At 28.2% G+C, this 22,881-nt stretch overlaps 1 protein-coding gene across 1 annotated transcript in view; it reads left to right on the top strand.

Annotated features, from left to right (window-relative positions):
- The first annotated feature begins 9,278 nt into the window (after positions 1–9,278).
- The window catches only part of LOC136080649 (uncharacterized), a 273,327-nt gene continuing 259,724 nt past the window's right edge, over positions 9,279–22,881 (top strand). The window contains exon 1 of the mRNA XM_065797575.1: positions 9,279–9,438. Within this exon, the coding sequence (XP_065653647.1) occupies positions 9,373–9,438 (66 nt within the window). The 5' untranslated portion in view covers positions 9,279–9,372. The remainder of the gene's footprint in view (positions 9,439–22,881) is intronic.

The following is a 22,881-nucleotide window of genomic DNA, read 5'->3' as shown; positions in this document are numbered from 1 at the left end:
GTTAACACTGAATAAAGCAGTAGAAATTTTTCGTTCTTCCGAAAAAGCACAAGATGGTGTATCTGAATAACGAAATAATAAAAGTGAAAATGTTGATCGGATCAGACAACAATTATACAACAGAAAAAAGTTTAATTCACAGACACAGAACACTGGCATTGAAAAAGACTTTAGTTTAAAATCATTGGCGTGCAAATTCTGTTTAAAAAGCATCCTTTTAGTCGAGAAAGTTGAGAATCATGTCCAGCATTGGGTAAAAGATGCAGAGACTGTAAAATTATGAATCATTTCTCAAATAGCTCAGTTTGTCTAAAAACTAAATATTTCAGATAGAGAGGCTGATCAGCAAAACAAAATAAAAAATTTTTCAACCTCGCAGCAGCATTTAGGGACATTGTATTTAGGAAGTGTGAAATCTGATTTTGTGCAATTGGATCGGATTAGTTCTTTGCCAGAAGGACCTTGGGAAATACAACTAATAGTAAAAAATGGTATAATAAAATTCAAAAAATAAAGTTAGAACTGGAGCGTATGAAAGAGATGGGTGTTATCTTAGTAGTAGATCATCCTACTGACTGGTGTCATCAGATTGTAGTTGTGAAAAAACCTAATGGACAACTTCGTATTTGTATCGATTTGACATGACTAAATAAAGATACAAAACGCGAATTCTATGAGTTAAAAAGTGTAGATGATACATTGGCCCTATTAGGAAAGGGGTGTAAATATATGGCTTAATTAGACGCTAACTCAGGATATTGGCAGCTATCCATGGATTTGGAAAGTCAGTTAAAGTGTACGTTTACCACACCTTTTGATCGTTTTTCCCCAACAAGAGGTTCATTTGGGTTAACGTCAATTCCAGAAATCTTTAGTTAAAAAATGGATCACGTAATTGATGGTCTTAAAGGAGTCATAAAAAGTATGGATGATTTTTTAGTTTTTGGAAACACAGAAAATGAGTAAAATGAAAATCTAGTTGCACTGCTAAGTGCTACTTGCGAAATATGGAGTTACCCTTAGTTTAGAAAAGTGCGTATTTAATCAAAGTGAAGTGGAATTTTTAGGACATAAAATTTCAGCAGAGGGTGTGAAACCTCTGAATAAAAAAGTTGAAGCTATACAAAATTTACCGAGACCAACAAATATTACAGGTTTGTGTAGTTTCCAAGGTATGGCTCAACAGCTATCAAAATTTAATCCGTTGCTCGCTGAGCTAGCTCAACCTTTGCGAGATCTTTTAAGTTCAAAAGCATGGCTATGGATAGAAAATCATACTAAAGCATTCAATAAGATAAAAAAAATAATTTACAAATCCACCAATTTCAGTACACTATGATATGACAAAACCAATAAAATTGAGAACAGATGGAAGTTAATACCCAAGATCAAATGGCTTAGCTAAAGCCACTGTTAAATCAGTTAAACTTATGATAAAAAAAGTGCCAAATGTGGATTATCTCCAGCAAAACTATTACATGGACGAAAACTAAGAGATAATCTACCTAGATTTCAAAATCAAAATAAGAAACCATATAAACGATTTGGAGAACTTATTAAAAAAAGAATTCAATCAAAAAACTACCATGATAGAATTATTCGTACTTTAGCACCATACTTTTTCAAGCAAGGCCTAAATGTAGCAATTTAAGACGAAATAACTGGCGAATGGAGTCTTAGAGGTAAAGTAATAAAGTGCGTAGCCCCTAGATCATATGAAGTCATAGCCCCCTAGATCATATGAAGTCATAAATCATATGCGTAGCCCCTAGATCATATGAAGTCATATTAAATTACAATGGACATGTTCTCCGTCAAAATCAAATTCATCTTAGAAGATTGTATATTATATTTGCTCCACACAGGACTCGAGATAATGCGGAGATGATGGTGCACAAAAGAATAATAGCAGAAACAAAAAATATCCCAGGTGAGATTAACGAAAAACAAATGATACAAGTATCAAGTCGTGGACAAAAAATAAATAGTAAAAAGCCACTTAATTATGAGGATTTATAAACTAGCTTGACTTCTTATTAACAATTAAATTTGTTTTGTTTTATATAGTACCTATGTCATATTTATATACATGTATCACGGCTTGATCGGATAGATCGGTGCCGGTCTTTTTAAAAGAATATATTATGAACACAACAATAACATATAAACCCTTAAAATTAAGAAAAATCAGGTCGACAATAATTTTTCAACCTCAACCTTTTTTTTTGTACATATATTTTAAACCTACATTTCTATCAGTTTTTTCTATCAATTTCTATCATTCTTTAGTTGCCGTTGTTTCCATAAATAAGGTTTTAAGTTTTTTTAACCAGTTTAGCTTGGTGAAAGAAATTTTATTTTAACATTAAGCCAATTTAATGGTTAATGTTTAATGTAACGTTTGTAATAAATAGACTTGCAATTTTGATAACATAATCATTATTTTATTTATAGTCTAACAACACATTCCATACGAAATCTTATTTAATTAACAAAAAAATTAACTAGCGATAATTTATTTAGAAAATATTTTTAAAATTTTCTTTAATAAAATGATTATTTTTAAAATTTATCTAGCAAATACCATGTAAGCCAAATAGAATATAAAAAAACAGAATCTCACTTGAAAGTCTTTTTTTAAACAATAAAGTTCTTAGATATATTTGTATGAAAAGTGAAAAAAAAACGACTTCCAAGATGGATACGAAAATCCGTGCTGTAAACGCAATTGCTAGTTTATATCAATATTAATTTGATTTTACCACTGATGGGTCAGTATCGGACAAATGTCTGTTGTTCTGCTTCGGCAAATTTTTGCTGAACCATTAATGGTTTTTTTGCTCAGGCAATTTTATAAAGGCTTGGCAGTGGCCCTGCTACGGCTTCCCGGAACTGGCAATCCAAGAACGGAACTTTACCGGTCCTTTAATGAGTTCGCCGGCATAAGCTTGCCATTATCGGACCAGTATATCCTTGCTGTCTGGGTATATTTAGTTAACATTTACTGTTTCTAGTTTATTATTATTTCATCATTTATTAGCGTTTATTTATTTTTAGTTAATATATACCTATATCATTTACCAAAATCAAGGGTCAATTAATGTATTTTGTAAAAATTATGCCCTAATAACTCGATGAAACCCCTCATTTTTGATCTCATAATTGCCGTTAAAAAATGTCGTTTATTAGATATAGGTAAAAGGTTTTTTTAATGACTTTAGTGCATGTTTTAACCTTGTCAACAAGGAGTATTTAGATAAAATTTAAATTCTTTGCAAGTTGTTTCCGAGTTATTAGGTTAAGAAGATATGACAAAGTTGATTCAATATTAGATAGAATACACAACATAATGTATTAAATAATAATATTCTATAACATTATTTAATTGTATAATTAATAATTATATTATATACTAATACATGTATATATATAATAATAATATAAAACACATTATATAATAAAACCACTTGTCGAGGAAAATCTCTCCGTCTGATAAAATGGTCTCCGGATCTTCTGGTAAAAAAATTTTTTGACTCGTGGTTTCATTAATAAAGGACTCATCAGGGAGTCTGTGAAAGAAAATTTCCCCTTAAAAATTTTACTTAAAAAAAAACTCCTATTATTTTGTTTATATTTTGTTTTCTTTTTGTTCTTTGGAAATTGCGTTACAAAATCTTTTTTTTTAATTTTTGTTTATTTTTTGAACAAAAATTAAAAAAATATAGCAACGCACCGTTACATATGTGACATTTTCATTTTTGTAATGTCAAACTTTTTTTTTTACATTTTTATTTAGGTGCCAAAACTTACCAAAAGGTGGGGTTTGAACCACGGATCCATTTATTCTAAGGCGAGTGCGTTACCACTGCGCCACGGCTGCTAAACATTTACTTGTAGATATATATTTTTTATTGTAACAGATAAGATGTTTATATATGAATGAATTTTCCCAAGATCATTTATTTGTTTTCCTGTGTATTGAAATTTCGTTCAGTTATTATATGTTAAGGAATTATAGTTCATAGTATGCTGTGTTACTTACAGGACATTGCATTAAAACCTGTTGTTTTAAGTTAAATATATCAAGCGAAATATTTAACTTACATAAACCAACTTCTTTAATTGAATTAAGTAGTTATAATTTTGCGTAACGAATATATCTATTTAGGTATTATTATATATAATAAGGTAATATTAAATCTACTATTTGTTTCGAGGCATATACTTCATCACTCTGATTTTTGAATTGGTCATAGTATTCTAAAAAAAATAATAATAAATTCTAAATATTTTTCAAAAAATTAATCAACTTGCATGACAAAAATTCAAAAATCTAGTTGACAAAATTGCCTAATAACCTCAATATTGTTTCTTTCCTTTTTTTTGCTAGACTGATTTTTAGAGTTGCTGTTTTAGGCTTTGAGGAATATCGTTTTAATCGGATGCAATCATCAAAAAAAGAAAATCAAAATGAAAAAGTAATAAAAAGTGGAAATTCCTTTTACTTTATTTGATTTCTGAAATATTTCTTGTAGATTTAATTCAATACTTTTTTGAAAAACACGTTCAGATAAAATCAAAGAAATTAAAAACTTTGGGTTAGTCATAGAAACATCGTGATAAAAACTTCAATATTGTTAATGGCTTTTGTTTATTATTTTATTTATTATTGTCAATAGCTTTTCTTTGCAGCTTTTCTGGTTAGAACCTGATTAGAAGGAGCACTTTTAACAGTTGTTCCTATATAGCCATCTATAGGTCCTTTATCATGACTAGTTGCACATTAGTTTTAGCCATTAGTTTATATTACAATCTAAAATAAAAAATAAGACTGCTAATAAGATATAGCTATTGAAAAACAACAACTTGTAATAATTTATAAGTTACAAAAATATTGGAAACTGTAAATTTGAACTTTTTGAAAAAAAGGCTGTTGAAAATAGTTCTCTAATATTTATATAAAACTTAGAAACAATTGGTCTATAGAAACTCGTGTGTAATTTTATATAGAAATTCATCATTTCTATAGAAAATCATCATTTCTATAGAAATTCATCATTTCTATAGAAATTCATCATTTCTATAGAAATTCATCATTTCTATAGAAATTCATCATTTCTATAGAAATTCATCATTTCTATAGAAATTCATCATTTCTATAGAAATTCATCATTTCTATAGAAATTCTTTATTTCTATAGAAATTCAACATTTCTATAGAAATTCATCATTTCTATAGAATTTCGTCATTTCTATAGAAATTCATCATTTCTATAGAAATTCTTTATTTCTATAGAAATTCATCATTTCTATAGAAATTCATCATTTCTATAGAATTTCGTCATTTCTATAGAAATTCATCATTTCTATAGAAATTCATCATTTCTATTGAAAGTAATAATTATAGCAAAAAATTTCTACAGAAAAATAAAACAAAATATTATATAGAAAATACTTTTTATAGTAACTTCAACATATCGCGAGGTTAGAATTATCTTTTTTTATCTAAACGTTTTGGAAAATTTGAGTAACTGATTGTATTATGTACCTCAAAATAATATTTTTTACTGTATTAAAGCTTAAGTTAAAATCAAAAAAGTAATAAAAACTTTTTATATACCGTCTCCTAATTTTTTTATTTTTAAAAAAGGTTTATCTTAAAATTCAATAATGTGTAGAAAGAACAAGATAATTCTAACCGCGCAATATGTTTTAATATCATATGTTTCAAAAATTTAAAAAAATTCTTCAGTGCTTTTTGCTATTTAATTTGATATTAAATTTAACACTACTTTATAATCTGACACCAATTAATAAGCACTTAAGTTTCAGACTAAGCGGACAAAAAATTTATTCTTTAGACTTTTCAAGGCCATATTTCTTTTCAAGGCCATCTGAATGACTTAGCAAGGAAACTCATAGATTTAATGGAATGCTAGCCAAAGTCCGCCATTATGTAAATCCAGAAACTCTGCTAAATGTATATCATGCTATTTTTGGGTCCCATCTAAGATATGCCTGTCAAGCATGGAGACAATTCCATAAGCAAATCATTTTAAGGTTGTCCCATCTCCCAAATAAAGCTTTGAAAATAATATATTTTCAGTACAATATCTTTAAATCTAATGTGCTATACCTATTTTCCAATATATTAAAATTAGGCGACCTTTTGTTATTCCTTAACAGTCAATTTGTTTGGAATTATCATCACAAAAATCTTCCCTTATCATTCAACAATTTCTTTAGAAGTACAAATAGTCACTATCTTCTTCGCTCCATCAGTAGCTTAAACTTAGTTATTCCAAAACACCACTCTGCTAAATAAGGAAATAAATCCATTAAATATCAATCTATTAGCTCATGGAACAAACTACCTCCTGATCTAAAACCTCCTAATTCAATCTCTGAATTCAAAATCAAGTTTTTTAATTATTTGTTAAAAAAATACAATTAAATATTTCTACAAATTAATATTGGGATTTTTTATTATGTATATCAATTCGTGATCCTTCAGTTTTTTTATTTGATATTTTTAACATGTTGAAGTTTTTTTCTATCTGCCATTTTTAAACTTTTTTTATTCTAATTTTATTAATATTAGTGCCAATATTTTGGCATTCTTTATTTATCAATCTATTTATTTATCTCTTTTCATTCAACCATTCTATACTTCGCACTAAATGTTTGTTGTCGCTGTCATTATTCACTAAATTTTTGTTGCTGCTGTTATTGTCCTTATTTATGAAATTCTCCTTTTATTATAATTGTTGTTATTTTGTTACTATTATTATTATTGTTGTTATTGTTATCATTGTTATTATAATTAGTATTATTGTTACGAGTTATTATTACTATTTTCATCATTGACTATAAGGTTATGTTGTATATTCAAGTATTTACTTTACATTAGTACTTGTACTATTGTAAATTTCCTTAAAATGTTATACGTATTTCGAAATATATTTGATTTGATTTGATAAAACCCCTTAAAATGCACAACATTTTTTTTAAGACTTACCTTTACACAAACAGAAAAACACTAGGCCGCACTAGACCGCATATGTGACCTACTTTTAATTACAGTCTCATATATAGATTAAAGTCTATAATGCGCAGTTAGTGCTAGGCTTTTTATTATAAATGATATCCAAATTGTAGATTTTGCTTTAAAAAACTGAACGTATAAAGAACGGTTTTAATCATTTAAAATCTTGTTAAAATCTTTTTTAAGTACTTTTAATGTTGTTGTGGAAGTTAAAGAACATTTAATGTCAACTATTTGGTTTTAGTTAAGAGTATTTGTTATTAGTAATTATTTTTGTTATGTTTAAGCGGTTTTTTAATATACATTTTTGTGGATTGTTGCATTGGGTTTATTTTATGCGAACATGTGTAAAAAGACGATTTATGGAATGAAGATATATTATTTGCATCTATGTACGCAAAAATGTTTTTATTTATGTAAAAAAAGAGTTTAGTTTAATAAAGAGAATAGATTTTGTTTGTGAGAAAAAAAAATTTTTAATTTCTTTTTGAGTTGAAAGCGAGAAAATACACTACCAATAACTTTTAGTTTATATGTCGTCTATATAGCTTTCCTAAAATGCCGTTTTCATCTACAAAGTTGTACTTTAAATAGATCAAATGTGCTTTGTTCATTTAAGTAACACCCAATAAATGGAAAATCAATAAATTATTTGTGAAAAATAGTCATTTTAGGCACCCTAATATTAATATTTTTAAAACAAAGAGAGAGCACTACGCAATGAAATTCTTCAGGCCTTAAACAAACTATGATCTTATAATGAAAATGCTTTGCAGTAAGATACTAAGGTGTCCAGAATAAGGAGGAGTCAGGAAAAATTTTAAGATTCCAATCAACCTGAGGAGGCCAAGGTGCTCTTGGTGTACTAATGTATGTTATATGTCATTATACGCACAATATAACGCTTAATAAAAATGAACTTTATTAACATAATTTTTTTTATATACAAGAATTTAGGATTCTTGTATATATATAAAAAAAAAATGTTAATAAAGTTCATTTTTATTGAGCGTTATATTTTTATATTCACAATATCATAGAAATCAAGTACATAAAACAAAAATCACGAAAATATTGTCTTGAAAACCAATGACCATACCAACCTGTGCTATTATAGCCACTCCTGGAGACCAAATATGGCCAGATTTAAATTCCCCAACCTCAAGTACTTACAATTAGAGAAACAACTGTTTCAGCTAATTGAAAAAACATTGAGTCATTCCAGGACCATCCTTGACCACCCCTTAAAATAACCACCTGTACAATTATGACCACACCCAGAGACCAAATATACCCAGATTTTTTTTTTCTGATTCTAATTACCTATACTTAGACATACAACTTGTACCATCTAATTGAAAAGTCATTGAGATATTCCGGCGCCACCTTTGACCACCCCTAAAATGATCACTTGAGTGGTAATGATCACTCCTAAAACATGCCCAGTTTCAAATTCCCTGACCACAATTACCTATATTAAAAAGTTAATTTTTGTATAACTTATAAAAAATGTAATTTTTTGTAAGTTAATTTGAAGCATTATTTTTGCATTCTAACCTAAAAAAAACATTTTACAGATTGTATCTAATGATTAACTTTTCATAATTAGTAATATATGAACCAAAACGTTTAAAAGATAACATTTTTAAGCATACCCATTGACTAGCGGCAAAACTACTAACTAGATTGGGTTGACTTGTTTTGATTTTACATAACTTGATAGCATTCAATAAAAGTGGATTTTAGGATTGCATATGTTTTATTAAATTATAGGGTTAATTATGATTAAGTTACTTTATCATAATTAACCATAAAATTGCTACCATTGTGCCACGTGCTAAAAAAAGCATTGGATAAAAATTACTAATATTAAATTAGTAAGTAAAAAATTGAAAAAACAAAATGAATACTTAATTATGCGATAGTGGTGTAGTGACAAAGCGCTTGCTTCATAAGTGAGAAATTCGGAGTTTGACCTCCCACTTCGTTTCTAGTAATGTGCTTAACTTGTCTTTCTGCTCAATGGCCTTGTCCGTCAAGGTTTGTGTTTCGGAGTTAAATAGTTGAGAAAGGGTTGTAACATCAATGAAGTAACTAAAATAAAGTAACTAAATTATTAACTCTTAGCAATGTTTGCTAAGAGTTAATAATTTAGTTTTGTTACTCAAAGTTCAATAAAAAATGAACCATTTATAGCAAATGGCTTTTATTCATTATTCATTCTTATATATTATATTGTAATGTTTGTATCTGTTTTGATTTACTAGTACAAGATAAAATAATAACATCAAAGTTTATACTTCTTGACATTAAATAAAATTTAGTTAAATGAAGTTCATAATGACACTATCAACATGCCGCGCAACAACATCTTTTTTTCTCATTATATTTTCGGTATGAAATACATATATTTTTTAACTGTTTTAAAATGTAAATTGAATATAACATGAAATTTTTTTAATAACATAAAAAGTTTGATTTAAAAAATCTGATTTTAAGCTAACTTTTACATTATATACATAGACTATAAAATATTTTGATGCATTTATAATATACTAGCTGTCCGGACCAGTAAAATACTGGTCTAGATAAATCTATTCAACACCAACCAATTCTATACTTATTAACTTCAATATTTTTTACATAAATTATCTTTAACATAAATGACAGTTGCGTTACATTTTTTCGGCGTTTTTGGAATTTAAAGGGTATGATAAAATCTTAACCCTCTCATTAAGATTTGTTTAAAAAGCAAAAGAGGACACAGAAACGAGTTACGAAACCTAGTTTTATTAAATATGTTAGCTCTATTTATTTGATATTTCTTTAAGAAACTTTTCAGTAACAAAATCCTTTATTTAAGCTATTTTAATATCTACTGTGGCAAAATTTTAACTGTTATTACTGTTGTTTGTGAACAAAATTGGCACTAAAAAGGTATGTATGGAAACCATCTGGATTGTAATCACCAAGATGATAAAAGTATAAATGGCTTCGATTAAATATATATAAATACAACGGATATATAAAAAATACAAAGCAAAAACGGCCAATATATACAAACGAAATAATAATTTTAAAAAAATGTACCATTTTACGTAAGAAATAAATAACACTTTCCTGGAGATAAAATAAAAATATTACTACTCTTTTGCAAAAAAAAAAAAAAAAAAAAAAAAAAAATTATTATAATTTAAAATTATATTAAATTTATACAAAAAAAAAAGCTGCCAGGACTCGTACAATACGGGCATATCTAAACTTGTTCTTAATTTGGCTTATATACTCTAATAAATTATAGTAAACGGCAGAAAATTAACTGATTTAAATTTTTTGCTTTTATTAAACATTTTACAATTCTAATTTCGATATATTTTACATAACAAAAGTATCTATAACATAGATGACAGTTGCGTAGCACTTCAAGTTATAATAAAGTTTTTTATTTATTATCTTTTTAAAACTCTACACGTAAAGGTTCGTTTAAAAAGCAAAGAAGGACACAAAAAACGGGCCACAGATCCTAGTTATGTCAAATAAGTTAGCTCAATCTGTTTAACATCTTTTATAGTATTTTTTCTGTAAAGTACTCTTGACAAAATCTTTCAGTTAGGTTATAACACCGATTTTGGCAATCAAATAATTATTATTATAGCTGTTATTTGTGCCGAAAATTGATACTTATAGCAAATAGAAATTTACAGTTTTTCTTAACTTTAAATGTAATAAATTTGTGAATTCTTTTTTAAAATTCATAAAACTTGATATCAAAGAAGTTTTAAAAAGAAGAACAAGGATACATAAAAGACGTATGCGGGGCGTTAAAAGAGCCTCTATAACACCCTTTAATGTATTTGAAATCTTGATTTTTATAAAGAAAACTATAATTTTTTATTGAAAATTTGAATTTTTTAAAATATTTTCTTTATTTCATGTTTATTATTTTATACTGCGATCCTTCCTTTCTCAACTACCCGGGTGCATAGAGAATCTCAAGTAAAAAATAGGTAACTATTTTGGGTGAGTTAGTAGGGTGTCTGAGCGAGCATTTTTCTTTATAAAAATTAAAAGATAGCAAGAAAAAAGGTTTTTACTGAAGTCTGAATATATGAGAAATAAATCTCAGCATTCCTTTTAATACATACCCGAAGCACAAGCAATAAGGATGTTTTAAACAACAACAAACTTATTAAAAACAAAATTTTCCAAAAAAGATTTCCGTGCAGAGTTAAAGTTAAACTATTCCAATGCTCAAAAAAAATCTGATACATTTTCTAAAAAAATTGATACAAATTTTTAAAAAATAACACAGCAACACATGTTAATACGATGCCACTCTTAAAAACACTGAAAAAAGCGTGGCACAAATTTTGGACAAAGTAATTGGTTCCATTAAGGTCGGATTTAATATATAACAGATATTTACAAATTTATGACATATAAACACTTACAAAAAAAATTAACCCATATATTCTTAACACATATAAACACATAATAAACAACACACATTACCACATTATATGACAAGTACGAATACTTAAAATATAAATTAGGAAAGATATATAAATTATAAAAATGTACAAGTACAACCTTATTCGTGTTATTAGATTGTGTATTAGATTGTGTATTAGAAACATTTACAAATACAACCTTACTTGTGTAATATTTGTTCAATGAGATACCTTGTAATGCATTTTTATTAACTTTACAAAAGAAACAAAGTTATTTAAAATCTTTCAGAAAACCTGTAACAACTGGGTTTTTAGTAACAACAACTGGGTTTTTAATAATATGAACTGGTTTCCAGTAAGAAAATTTTAATTATTGTTAAACACCACGTTTTGTTTAATTAATTATAAAAAACGTGGTGTTTAACAAGTACTTTTGTAAATATAACATTGTTTGTGAAGCATTTATTAAATTACTTAACTTGTAATGAATATTCATCAATTTAAAAAAATAAAATATTAAACGATACTGTTCTTGATTATGCAACGTAAAGTTGGCCGTGTGAGGTGCAAAGGTTTTGGATATAAAAACAAATTATATCAAAAGTTTTACCTTTAAAAAGAGCATCGTCTTCAAGTTCTTAGTAATAAAAATTACAGGCTACTTTAAATGCAATTGACAATGGACTTGAATTTTGTTATTTTTAAAATGCATGAATTAAATAGATTACCTGATTTTAAAAGTTACTGCACTAATTTAAAAATAACAAAAGGTTTATCTATTACTACAAAAGTCATCAAATTATTATCTAATATAAAAATTGCCAGATCTTATTATTGGTTAAGCAGATATTAACAGATTATAATAAAGATAAAAAAGATTTAACAATACCAAATCGTGTGGTCAAAAATATAAAAGAAAAATATTAAAAGGCCAAGCGTGCTAAATTTTCTTTAAAAAAACTCCGTTTCAAACGCACACGAATAAGTAAAGGCAGCAGCGTTGAATCGATCAATTATTATAAGCAATAACTATCAAACAAATGATAATTATTTCATTAAAATTTTTAAATTAATTCCAGTCATCTAAGTTAATTTTTTTTAAAAAAACATAAAGTTTACATTTTATGGTAAAAATCAAAGACTAGCAAACAAAATTAATGTAAGTTTACAAGTACAAAATTAAAATTAGTTGAATATTAATTGAAAACTAGCCGTAATTAAATTAAGTTAAAATGAAAATTAGTTGAAAGCAGCCATGGTGCAGTAGTTAGCGCGCTTGCCTCAGAAGCTAGAGATCCGTGGTTTAATGCCACCTCTGGGTAAATCATCGATAAGGACCCAGCTAACAATAAACGTTCAAGAAACGTTGCCACAACGTTCATTTAGGTTCGCGTATCGTTCGCTGCGAACGTTACATGAACCAACTTTTGTGAACTTTAATTAATAGTTCTTGAACGTTCAATACAAACGTTCAAATAACAAACGGCAAAAGTCTACTTAGGTTCACTCCAAACGTTATTAAGTTATTTTGATAGCTCTTGAACGTTCACCTCAAACACGCAATTACGAAAGCGGAAGTTTACCCTACGTTTATTTTATTTTTAAACCAATAAATGTATAGAGTTAGACGGACTTTCTGTTTGAACTTACATAACCCTTATTTATTTAAATAAATAAATAAAGGTTATACTTTTTTGAACTCACATAACCCTTATATATTTAACAACCGTTAAATAAATACTCAAGTAAAATATTTTTTTTACTTAGCTACAAATTCACCATGTTTTACAATTAAATTACACCTATCAAGCTTATTTAAGAGTCCATGATTTAACTACTACATTTCAACCATAAGGCACACGATTAACAAAAACTCATACAAAAAATAATACTTCTTGCTATAAAAAAGTTTATATATAAACAGTTAGTGCTTTAAAGGGCTTTAAAAAAAGTTTATTTATAAACAGTTAGTGCTTTAAAGGGCACTAACAACAATTCACATCAACTTAAGTTAAATATGCCTACAAAACAACATCAAAAACACAAAAAATAAATACGTGTTATTTCAGTAAAAAAGTACATCTTTTACCACTAAAAACAAGAAAAATATACACGTCTTTTTTAAAATAGCACAATTTACATTACTTAATCAAAAATAAAGTTATTTTTCTTAATAGAGGTTTTCTTATTGAAAATGTAATTTTTTTTTATTAAAAACAAAAGCACTTTGTGGTTTTGATAAACAAGCTAGTTAAATTTACAAATGACATAAATGCGCCATTATTAAAAAACTTTAACTGTTATAAACTGTCAATTCTATAAAAAAAACAGATATATGATCTTATATATCTGTTATATATGTTAATATTATATATGAACCACTAAAATAAACACCTCAAAAGCTTATTCAAACTACAATAAGTGAACATATTATAAGTTAATAGTCTAGTATGATTCATAAAACATTGCTTTAAATAGCTGAAACAGAAAACTGCAATTTTCAAATCAAATAAATTGCCTAATTTGTCTCTCCAAGACGACCTAGTATTTGTAACAAATTTTTATTTAATCCATATAAACATTTTGTATGACAGATTTGTGATCAACCTCTGAAAAACAAACAGTTTTCATCAGAAGCATCAGAATCTGAATCAGATTGAATAGGAAACTCTTTTTTCCAGTTGCACGAACTTGAAAACAACTGTTGCTCCACATTTACACCATTATCGGTACAACATGAAGCTGTTTTTTTTAAAACAAATTTCATTCAGTGTCGTAGTGGCTTAGGTTGTTGCTTTGTAGCGATTGTAGTTGAAGAGTTCGCTTAGCTGCCATCCACTTTGGTCTGTATATCTGATAATGCATATTGTTTCGCTTCATTCTAACTATTTTCAAGTATGATAAAAATATATATTAGTTAGCCGTAAAACTATTTTAACATAACAATGTAATAAACAAAGCAAGTGTAACTTCTTCATGTAAAGCATTTGTGTATCTTTATATAAACACTACTTATATTTTTATTTTTCAGAGTCGACTAGATAAATCTGACAAGTATGAATAATAACTTGAACGTACTTGTTAGAGTCAACTAGTCAATAAAATAATAATAGTCATGTTTATAATATAATATGTGTATAAAATAAGTATAATGAGAATATATATTATATACATATTTAAATACATGTAATTTATAGACATATTATACTATCAAAAACAGCTGTATTATACATTTATAATACTATTAAATTATACGTTCTATCTAGAAACTTGAAACATATTGTTTCAATTATTTAACTTAAAATAATTAATACTACCTATAATTAAACTATGATACTGCTCAAATATGTTTTCTTTATTCAGATATTAACACCTAATTTAAGTACAAATACTAGTCAACAAGAACAACAACAAGAATATATTAACAAGTAAATATTATGCACTGGTTTTTAAGTAATTTAATACCAACTTAAAGAATCACTCTCATATAACCTGGTTGAAATGAGAAGAGCAACCTTGTAAACAATGTAAATTCAAAAAAGAACAATGACAAGAAAATATACAGAGAAGAACTTTGTCAATTCTTATCAACACGCCTATAAATTGGTATCAAAAGACAGGTGTAAGAGTATGCTACAAATTTTTAATAGTTTTGGGCAACAGAACTAATATAAATATTTTTATCTTTATTAAAATGAGTAAATCTTATATAAAATACAAGAATTATATTTCACTTCTTTATAACATATACTATGGTATTTACGTTGACTTATGGTGAGGGGCCCATGCTCTACCCCCCACCCCATTCCTTCTCCTCCACTTCTCCAACTTAAAAAATAAATTTTTGATTTTAAAGGTTTGATAAATATAAATCAATACTATTTGAAATAGTAGAAATTCGTTAATAGTAGAAAAGTATAAAATTTCTTTACCATATTACAATATGCGTCAAATTATCCCTATCTTTAGTAAAACGAGCATTGTAACCACCTATAATCTAAAAAAAGAAAAGAAAAACTAAGTATTGTTTTGAAACAAAAATTGTAGTTAATTTGTCTTTGCTTTTTGTAAATGATTAAAAATTTAAATTTCAATAATGAAATTTAATGATAATAATTGTTAACAATAGACACGACGAGAACGTAAGCCAGAGCCATCTACAATAAAACTGCAACACCACTTGCAGTTTGGCCATTCTATGCCAAACCAGCATGACATGTCACTTTCTACTTTTGGTTCCGTAAACTTTCACATCATTTGATTTTTTTGTCCATTAACTTAAATACATTAAAGAAAAACTTATTTAATCTAATCTAGCGATTAAAAAAAAACTTTCTTTATGTCTTTAAAGACCTAAAGAAAATTTTTTATATCGAATAAAAAAGAATTACTTAATGTATCCAATATTTTGTATAAATAATTTTAAAAATGACAACATTTTGTAATGCGAAAGACTATACTCTAAATTTTATTTCAATTTTATATTTAATCTCTAAAAAAAATCCATTCGATATTTACTCATGCATATTTTAAATCAGTGTAATACAAGTGAAAACTAACTAAGGAATAAAAAAGTTGACAGGTGCAGACTAAACCTGAATAATTTTGTACCTTTTTGCTGGTCATACAACTTGAGGCACCAAATTTGCAAGTTTCACCACCTTAAGGTACCGTTTTGCAAACCACACCACTTGCGGCATCTAGTTTGCAAGTCACAGAGGCCTTGCATTAATTGTCTCCTTCTTAAGTGTCGCTGTTATAGAAAGAGAAAAGTACCTTGCATACTGTCGCATCAAGACATCATGTACTGCCTTGAGACAAGCAGAAATCATCTTGGATATCTGGTCATCACTGTCAGATAAAGTTGTAATTGGTTCTAAAATAAATGGTAGAAGCGGTTCCCCAATAAAATCTGTTGCTCTACAAAACAATACAATTAGATTTGATTTGGAATTATTAATTGTTGTCAAAATATCCTTTACTACTTGGATACTTGTGACATGATCAAAACTTGCATTCTCAGCTGAGACATAAGTTTTTGTCGTCCAAAGTTCAATGAGAAATTTTCCGAAAATCTCAAGCACACACATTTGTTTTATAGCAGTTGCATTACAAAAGGCTGTTCGCAAAACTAACTGTAAAGTACTGCATTTTACTGTTCTAGTAATCAGAAAACGTAAAAAATTAGCATAATGTTTAATAAAAATATGAAAACGGTTTCCTCGACATCTTGGAATAACACATCGTGGTAGTTTGTTATTGTCTAAAAATTTACAATTATCAAAATTACAAACCCTTGAATATCACTTTTAACATCTTTGAAACTCATTTTTATTCATAGTCAAAACAATTTTAACTGCCATGCAATCATTTCCAAATAATTTACGAGTTTCAGATTCTAGAGACCTTAATGCTGAACGATATGAATGAAAATCCGATATAAAAAGTTCTGATTATGCAAATTTGTTGCAAATTAGTCATATTTTCATGTTCTCAAAGAATTTTTCTTTTTTCATGTTCTCAAAGAATTTTTCTTTTTAGACTATTTGGCGGGGAAGCGCAAAATGGTCTAAAAATAATAATTTCGAACTTTTATTTTATTTCTTAAACCGCACCTGTAAACTTCCATATATAATATGTAACGATCGGAAGAATATTGAACAGCCTTTTAGAGTTTATTGTAAAATATTTTATAAAATTACATTTCATCCCGTAAAAATGCAGAGAAAGATAAATTTTTAGACTAGGAAGTAATAGCATGCTTGAATGTGACTTTTATTAAATTCTGTATGTTTCTAAAAAAATCTGAATACGTATTGATAAACTTCGACTCTTCTTCTTTTAATCCAATATAGGTTTTAATGCCGCCCGGACACGTCCAAGATCAATTATTTTCAATTTCAAAATGTTTGTACTTAAGAGCCGTTTTTTCTAAGAATCAGGCAAATTCCTGAAACTGTGAAAGTGACCTCCTCCAAATTGCTTGAATTTTTTATATATTGATCAGAATATAGAGAAAACCTGTTGGGGAAAAAAAAAATTTTCAAAAATGTTTCGTTCACTCGGAATCTGGGCTTAAATTTTTGAGATTTTTTTAAAAATTTTTAGAAATTTAGTTTTTGCCACCTTTGAACCCATTTTTTTGGCAAGGCAAAAAGTTGCACATAGCTTTTGTAGTTAATATCTGACGTAACCCAAAAGCTCTCTCCAAAAAATATAAAAAAGTTGCGTGACACTGTGCGGTTGGCTAATTATCATAGTTCAAAAGTACAAAATCAATCAGTTTTGTCAACTTTTAATCGGAGTTAATTCTAGCGGCGAAGTGTTGCACACAATTTTTTTTTTAGGATTTGAAATTATCAAAGGTATTGAGTCTAAAAATGCAAAGAAAGTTATGTGATACCTAAGGCCTATTAATATATTAAGGCTTGAAATTGGAAAAAAATGTTTTAGTATACTTACAAAATGAACCATTACGGCAGAGGCGCTTAGTTTTGTAAAAATGTAAACATATCCAACTGTCAATACAAAAAGGTCCTAACATAATAATAAAAAAAATTCGTGTGATTTTGTCACACGCATGATATAACATGAATTAAAAACTGAACAAAAATCTAACATCAAGATAACTATATTGCTAATTAAATAAAACATAAATCAAACATTTATATGTTTTTCCATTTCAAAATTAGTTTTTCATTTATTAATAGAGTCATTTACACACATTATCCACCACATCACACATAATTTCTACTCTGCTGCAGTAAGTTTCTCTAAGAATAATGATATGACTGTATTATAGTCTTCTTCGGATAATGAATAATCGCCACAACCACTGATTAGAAAAGGAGCATTTACTAAACAGATAATTTTATCAGTTTGGTTATTTATCTCCTCGGTAGTAACTGGCCAGCGAAAAGTATTCTTCTCTTGCCCGTTAATCATACAATTAACTCTGATCCCAGTTATAGATACCTAAAAGTATTAGCGCAACATTTAAAATAATATAATAAAGAGTTTATGATTTGTTTAATTTTGCTTACATTCAATAAAACTTGTAAAGTCTTATATAATGTCATTCTGAAGTTATTTTTACATTTTATTTATATTCCTTTTATTTTAGAGCACTGTTTTGTAAAACAAAATAAAAACTTGAAACTAATATATACTTTGAATAATATTACCTCCACAATATATCCAATATTCCATTGTTTTTCATATGCAACAGCAACCCAATCATTCACTTTCCATACAAGACAAATTTCTTTTGCAAGATTGGCGATGTCTTCCTCATATTTATTATCATCTTCATTGTCTCCTGCCAGATTAAAGTCATCATTTTCGCCATAAACTTCTTTGTTATCGTTAACCTGACTATTTTCATTATTTTCTGTTGTCGGTTCTACCAGCTTACCTTTTCTTTTCAGGTTACTAAATCTATAACAATATCAATTGTACATATTTTTAAACATATGTAAACAAACACACAAAATTATAACTTTCACCTAAATTTTAATTTCATATTTGTAAAAGAACTATTTAACAGTCAGAAACATAATCTAATTTGCAAAAGTTTTGATAGCAACAATGCCTACCTTGAAAATAAAGATCTTATCTGTTGGCTAGTTACATATTGATCAGGCGGAAGTTCTCTCCTCAGCTGCACGTGAACCTGCTCAGGGCTCATTTTATTACCTGATTCTTCTCCACGAATAAAGTATTTATACAACAGTTCTTTCTGCTGATTTGAAAATCTAAAAGAACTTCGAACTGGTAATGCCCAACCTTGCAATAGAAAAATGTTCATGCAACGTGGTTTGTCTTTTACGGAAGCACTGTTAGAGGATGAAGAAATTGGCATATTTAGTTGTGAAGTAATTTTCATCTTATGAACAAACGAGCTGCGAACTTTATCCAATGATGTTAATGATTTCGGAACTGTATGAAGACCGGATAGCATGTGTTCTTCTAACTCAGCATCGCTTTCAAATGATAAAGTACAATTCATTTCAGTGCAAAATCTTAATGAATATAATTGCCTGTCACTTCTTTTCTGTTTTTCCTTAAGTGACTTGTTACGCTTAATTGAATTATCTGTTTTGCTATATGGCAACAACAACTTAATCGAGGGTTGAATTTTAAGATTTCCATACTCTTGTTCAATTCCCTCACCGATATTGAAATAACGCCACATCTTCATACTTTTCTCACCAAACTCAAATGAGTGATAGTTGCTAATGTTCTTAATCTTTGGTCCAGTAACTACAGTTTTATCATTGCTAATTTGAGCAACTGCTACTTTTGCATCTTTAGCGCCAAAACTATAATGCATAGCCTTGTGTATATCTTCAGCAGTCAAAGATTATTACCAGAGTCAACGTAACTCCTTAAAATTGTCTTTACAACTGCACTCTCCCTGTCACATTGATCTTTTCCACAACAGGGTTCATTATAATCATATCTCAGCAACTTTATATCTCTCTCTTTGCATACATTGTAGATTGCTTCAGCTGAAAGATTTCCCTGATAGCAGCCGGCATTATCAGATTTGGTAAACATTTTCTTGATATGCGGTTGATCAATTCTGAATTGGTCTAAAACTGCAGTGGCTAACGAAACAACATCACCTATTCCCTGATCACACCTATACATTGAAGTAAAGTAAACACGTTTGAATAACTTTCCTGCTATTTTTATGAAGAATATATCCACATGTAAACTCATTCCTTTCTTGCCAAAATACTCTCTTTGGCCCTCTCTGTATCGAACCGGAAGAATTTTTTGACAAAAATCTTTAAGCCAGAAAGCAGTTTCATCGTTTAATTGCTTAAAAGCTTCGATTTTTGCCTTTTTCTGTTGAGAATCTCTCATCAGGTGTTTTATGTAGTTGAATACATCCTTTACAGCAATTTCCAAATCATAAATAGAATCAGCATCGTCAGAATTTTGAATTGTTAGTTCTTTGATCATCTCGATAGCTTTGCACAAATCATAGCAATCGGCACATACCACTTCTGATATCTCTGTGTTGGATTGAAGATTTTTTTCAGATGGATCTGATAAGGCATGTTTTGAGCTATGAGAAGAAATGTTTGAGTCATTGACACTACAATTGGTTTGATAACTTGTTTTCAAATACCTTTTTCCTTTTTCAAGGGCAGCTTCGAGAGATTTAGAACTAAATCTTTGTGCCAATTTTTGTAATGTTTGAAAACCATTCATGCCTGAAGCAGTAACATCATCTAATCCAGCTAAGCTTTTTCGACTTGAAGGTTTTATTGCATGCAATACTTTCCACAAACTTGAATCAGATAATGGTATATAATTGTTTTCACTACAACTTTTTCGATAGAACATGATAGCGTGGCTATATTTTGTCGTCAGTATTGCATGCACTATCTTTTGTTCTTCACCGCTGTCGTATTTTAATTTGGTTATTCCATAAGCAACATCATGCAAAATACCGCTTGTAAATATAAAGTCTAAGAAATGTTCACACTTTGTTTGATCAAGACTAGATCGGACGAATACTTTCTTCTCTGGAAATGCCAACCCTTTATGAGATGCATGCCATTTTCTTGCTGTTTCTATACGATGTTTGGTACACTCAAATGTGTTCATTATAAACTTTTTGGTATACTTGGTATGGTCTAATAATGAGAGGATAACTAACTTTCCCATGGAATCACTTTGCTTATATACTTTCTGAGCACGAATAATTTCAATTGGGAGAGGGCTATTTATTTCATCAACATTTTTACTGTTAAGAAAATCTATAAGTATTTCCTCTTGTCCAGGAGCAACAGCTTCCGCTAATTTTTTCTTTAATAAGTTTTCTAGGCGAACATACTTGCGTTTTAACTTATCTTTAGTAGTATCTTCCAGATATTCGAACTTCCTTTTTAATCTAAATTTTATTGGACTTGCATTAAGAACCTCAGTTACACTCTCACGGCTTCTTAGAGATTCGTCCAAAATCTCCTGTGAAACATTAATTTCACCGGGATCAAATTCTTCATCTGGAGTAGCAGGTGTCATATATATTTGTTCTTGTTGTGTTTGTGTTTCTGTACATAAATTAGTGTTTTTGTTGACTCTAGATAAAGCAGTTTCTTGCTTCAAATGGGTAAAACACAGCATTGCACCAACTGAAAATACTTCATTGTATCGCTTTGACATTGATATGACGACATGTATTGGTGACGCCCTTAAAGCGGGAGATTTTTTTCCTTTTATATTTAGATGGTGAGGATGAAAGCATGTTTTTGGAGGACTCCATGCAATACCAAACGTGTACCGGTGAAAAGCACATATTTGTTCATCCTTTTCAAGATTTCTTTTAAGTCTATTTGCAATAAGTCCATTTTCTTCCCAAATATTATTATCGTTTAATCGCATGACCTAAAAACAATTTTTTAAACAATTATTAAGTGTGTCATTTAAAGCATTGTTTATAATCTGACTCTTCACGAAAAATGTTTACAAGTTTGAAATACATTGTTGTTATTATTAAAATACAATATTGCAAGAGTGTGATTAATTTAGTGATTATTTATTAAAAGAGTGAGGAATTAATTAAAAGAGCTATTTTTTTTTGTTTAAAGAACTTTGTCTCAAAATCTTATTGCAGAGAAGTTATAAAGTATGTAATTATAAAAATTATATTACAGTCTGCGTAAATTTAAAATACATAATTACCTTTAAGTTGATGAGGTGTTTCTTAACATCAACATCTCCCAGCTGATGAATGTAGAACATTTTGTTTATAATTTTATGTTTTTTGAATGATCCACAATTTCCTTTTGGAAAGCAACAACAGTTTTCATAAAAATATTTGTTTTGTTTCATACTCAACTAAAAACAAGTTCTATTTATGCAGTACCTATTTCTCAATAGCAATGATAAAATATCTACTCTATTTATGCAAATTTTAAAGATCGTTAAAATAAAGTTAAGACATTTTTATGGTAAAGTAAACAACCGCCCACTAACTTGTTTCTCCACAATCGTGATATCAGCGATTCTTCTTCCATTCGATCACCACAAGTTATTTGGTTATGACGTAAATTTAAATAATTCACTTCTGATCATGTATTGTTTTTTATTATTATTTATTTCAATTGTTATGATTTCTATATCATAGTCAGAAACGCTTAAATTTTTTCTTAACATTACGTGCAATGTTTTGTGTAATGCTAAATGCTAATTTTGGATGATAGAAATTTTATTGTGAGCGAAAACCTCATCTGTGTGTCCAAAAAAATATCTTTTCGTACTTAATCATTTTTAACAATTTGTACCTTTATTTTTAACTTAATATCTAAAGATCACACGAATTTTTTTTATTATTATGTTAGGACCTTTTTGTATTGACAGTTGGATATGT

Source organism: Hydra vulgaris, chromosome 05, assembly GCF_038396675.1.
Source record: "Hydra vulgaris chromosome 05, alternate assembly HydraT2T_AEP".
Lineage (NCBI taxonomy): Eukaryota > Metazoa > Cnidaria > Hydrozoa > Anthoathecata > Hydridae > Hydra > Hydra vulgaris.
This window is presented reverse-complemented; position numbering and strand designations above follow the sequence as displayed.